Source organism: Poecilia latipinna, unplaced genomic scaffold (assembly GCF_001443285.1).
Source record: "Poecilia latipinna isolate Pla-1442-1.1 unplaced genomic scaffold, P_latipinna-1.0 Scaffold4412, whole genome shotgun sequence".
NCBI lineage: Eukaryota > Metazoa > Chordata > Actinopteri > Cyprinodontiformes > Poeciliidae > Poecilia > Poecilia latipinna.
In genome coordinates, this window is record NW_015117028.1 from 1 (window position 1) to 3,920 (window position 3,920).

The 3,920-nt window shown below is 40.5% G+C and overlaps 1 protein-coding gene across 1 annotated transcript in view; it reads right to left on the reverse strand.

Annotated features, from left to right (window-relative positions):
• Positions 1 to 94: 94 nt before the first annotated feature.
• LOC106942608 (potassium voltage-gated channel subfamily KQT member 2-like) overlaps positions 95 to 3,920 on the reverse strand; it is an 18,903-nt gene continuing 15,077 nt past the window's right edge. Inside the window, exon 2 of the mRNA XM_015025931.1 lies at positions 95 to 386. Coding sequence (XP_014881417.1) covers positions 266 to 386 — 121 coding nt within the window. The 3' untranslated portion in view covers positions 95 to 265. The remainder of the gene's footprint in view (positions 387 to 3,920) is intronic.

Consider the following 3,920-nt stretch of genomic DNA (forward strand, 5'->3'; position numbering starts at 1 on the left):
GAGAGAGAGAGAGAGAGAGACCACCCGCGGAGGGTGAGAAGGGGATTTATATATATATATATATAAAATAGGTCTCCTTTAATTAGTTTTTATGGTGTGACTACATCAGTGATACAAGTCTTATTCTTATTTAGGTTTCCTGCTGAGTGTCCATGAGATCAGATGACATAAGTTGTCATTCTATAATAGAGAACAGACTCAGAAGTGAGGGAGGGAGCAGCTTTTCACAGTATTTACAGCAGTTAGACTTTGAAAGTTTCTGTAACTAAGGGTCAAAACACAAAGCGGCACATACCAAGATGTACAAAGCGTTTTCTGAGTTGTCTTTATATTCTCTGATGGTGGCAAACACTGACAGGATAAGGCAGGAGAAGACCAAGAAGAAGCTGCAAAAGATGAATGAGAGAAGACTTAGTTAATTAGTTAGTACAACCACAGGAAGCACAGTTTGCTTCAGCAAGGCGGCTCAAGGGATTTTCATCACATTAACACGTACAAGAAGATATTTGCAATGTTTTTCAAACTTTCTACCAAGAGATACAACACAAATTTCTAGAAGAAATTCCAGTATCAAAACCTTCACTGTTTTCAGTGAATGGTTATTTTATAAATTAAACTCTGGGAGAGGCTGTGATTGACGATCACATTTGAAAGGTTTGTTGAAACTCCAGTAAGTCACTGGTGTAGAATGAGAAACAGCTGCTGCTTTTGAGTTCTGTAGTTAGCATGGCTCCAAAAGGGTTTTCCTCATAAGGCTCTGTGACCGGATTGTTGTGCCGGATTGTGGCAGTGTGGAAGAGTTTCTTTTTGTCTTACACTTTCTGATATGAAACCTTTAGCTTTGTTCTCTGACTCTGCAAATATCGCCACTGATCAAATGAACTTAAAATGTTGCCTGATAGTTTTTTGAGATGGTACTGTAGTTCTAATAGCAACAATGTAGTTAGATATGCTGTCACTATTAGCCTGTAAGTAAAGAGTTAGTAAACCTCTAAGCTTTTGGTGATAATGACACCTTAATTAAAACATTAAGGTTAAAATAGGCACCATGCATCTTCTGTAACATTAAAAGCAGAATATACAAAAATATAAAGGTACTTTTAATTGATCAAACTTTATCCAGTCTATTTTAAGCTTTTCTTTCAACTTTAGCTCTTTTCTCACTTTTTTCAGCATGTTCCATGACATCATATCAACCAGAGCAAGCTTAAAAAAATACAAAATAAATAAACATTTATCTACAGTCATGGCCAAAAGTTTTGAGAATGACACAAATATTATATTTTCACATAATCTGCTGTCCTCTGGTTTTCATGTGTGTATGTCAGATGTTTTCATCACATACAGAAATACAATTGCAATCATATGAGTAACAAAAGCTCTTATTGACAGAATGAGTTAATGCAGCAAGTCAATATTTGCAGTGTTGACCCCTCTTCTTCAGGACCTCTGCAGTTCTCCCTGGCATGCTCTCAATCAACTTCTGGACCAAATCCTGACTGATAGCAGTCCATTCTTGCACAATCAATGCTTGCATTTTGTCAGAATTCCTAGGTTTTTGTTTGTCCACCCGTCTCTTGATGATTGACCACAAGTTTTCAATGGGATTAAGATCTGGGGAGTTTCCAGGCCATGGACCCAAAATCTCTATGTTTTGTTCCCTGAGCCAGTTAGTTATCACCTTTGCTTTATGGCAAGGTGCTCCATCATGCTGGAAAAGGCATTGTTCATCACCAAACTGCTCTTGGACGGTTGGGAGAAGTTGCTCTCGGAGGACATTCTGGTACCATTCTTTATTCATGGCTGTGTTTTTAGGCCAGACTGTGAGAGAGCCGACTCCCTTGGCTGAGAAGCAACCCCACACATGAATGGTTTCAGGATGCTTTACAGTTGGCATGAGACAAGACTGGTGGCAGCGCTCACCTCGTCTTCTCCGAACAAGCTGTTTTCCAGATGTCCCAAACAATCGGAAAATGACTTTACCCCAGTCCTCAGCAGTCCACTCCCTGTACCTTTTGCAGAATATCAGTCTGTCCCTGATGTTTTTCCTGGAGAGAAGTGGCTTCTTTGCTGCCCTCCTTGAGACCAGGCCTTGCTCCAAGAGTCTCCGCCTCACAGTGCGTGCAGATGCACTCACACCTGCCTGCTGCCATTCCTGAGCAAGCTCTGCACTGCTGGTAGCCCGATCCCGCAGCTGAAACACTTTTAAGAGACGGTCCTGGCGCTTGCTGGTCTTTCTTGGCGCCCTGGAGCCTTTTTGGCAACAATGAAACCTCTCTCCTGGAAGTTCTTGATGATGTGATAGATTGTTGACTGAGGTGAATCTTTCTAGCTGCTCTTCCCTGTTAGGCCATTTTTGTGCAGTGCAATGATGACTGCACGTGTTTCTTTAGAGATAACCATGGTTCACAGAAGAGAAACAATGATGCCAAGCACCAGCCTCTTTTTAAAGTGTCCAGTGGTGTCATTCTTACTTAATCATGACAGATTGATCTCCAGCCCTGTCCTCATCAACACCCACACCTGTGTTAATGGAGCAATCACTGAAACGATGTTAGCTGGTCCTTTTAAGGCAGGGCTGCAATGAAGTTGAAATGTGTTTTGGGGGATAAAGTTCATTTTCTAGGCAAATGTTGACTTTGCAATTAATTGCTGTTAAGCTGATCACTCTTTATAACATTCTGGAATATATGCAAATTGCCATTATAAAACCTGAAGTAGTAGACTTTGTAAATATTAACATTTGAATCATTCTCAAAACTTTTGGCCATGACTGTACATTAGATGAACAGAATCTGAAATATAAGAAACAGGGGAATGCTTCAGTAAAGATGTAAGACCGGACTTGTGAGGTGAAATCATCTGATTATCTACTGTACACTAAGCTTTTATTTCCTTATTATTTTTGCTTATATATATATATATATATATATATATATATATATATATATATATAATGTATGTCAAACTGTGTCATTCAAGGTAACCTCATAAATTCAGCTAAAGAAATGGGCACAGTAAGCTTGCTAATAAAAGTTAAATTGACTGAATTTGCTGCTGTGTATTCTCTGAATCCCTTGTCTGCTGGTCCTGACTTTTTGTTTTGCAGTCTGGAAACACAGCCTTCCATTTCCAGTACTCAGACTTGTCACTATGACTTCCCTAAACACAAACACTGCTTTGTAGTGATATCACTGCTGTCAGACTGCTGCCTTGCACTTTGTGATACTGTAAATACATATGATACTCATTATCTGAGTATCTATGATGTCACCAGGCAGACATTTCACAAAGTCAGCAGAAAAATCAACATTCAGTTTGTGAAACACATAAATTGCAACAAGTGGCAGGGAGGAAGGCGTTTTGAAATGCAGCAGACGACGCGGCTGGCTGCAGGATGAAAATCGTTCCTACCTCGACCTTGCTGAGTTCATCAGCAGCTGCTAGTCAGGAAGCCTGTGGATAGCGGAGAGGGAAAACCTGCCTCCAGCGCCTACACACACCTCGACTATCCATCAGGCTACCGTCAGCTGAGCACGGCTCCAGAAGATTGGAGTCATCATTAAGTGGAAAGCAGAGTCAAATCAAAGTCTTGAAAAATGATTTGAAGTGAACTAGAAAGATATTTTTGCAGCAACACTTTGATAAATCCCTGTTGGGTTTGTAGCTACAGCTAGCTCTGCTTCACATAGCACTAGAAACAGGGGCCTGGCATTTAGCACATAAATAGGTCTTAATGTGTTAAGGTTTATACACTTTATGGGTGCGTTCACACTGCAGCCTGAAGTGACTCAATTCTGATTTTTTTGACGTAATGCGACCTGTATCCTGTGTGAACAGCACAGGTCGGATTCTTTTTCGAATGTGACCCGTATCCGATTCAAATGTGACCTAACGTCCAGGTCGCATTCATCCGATTC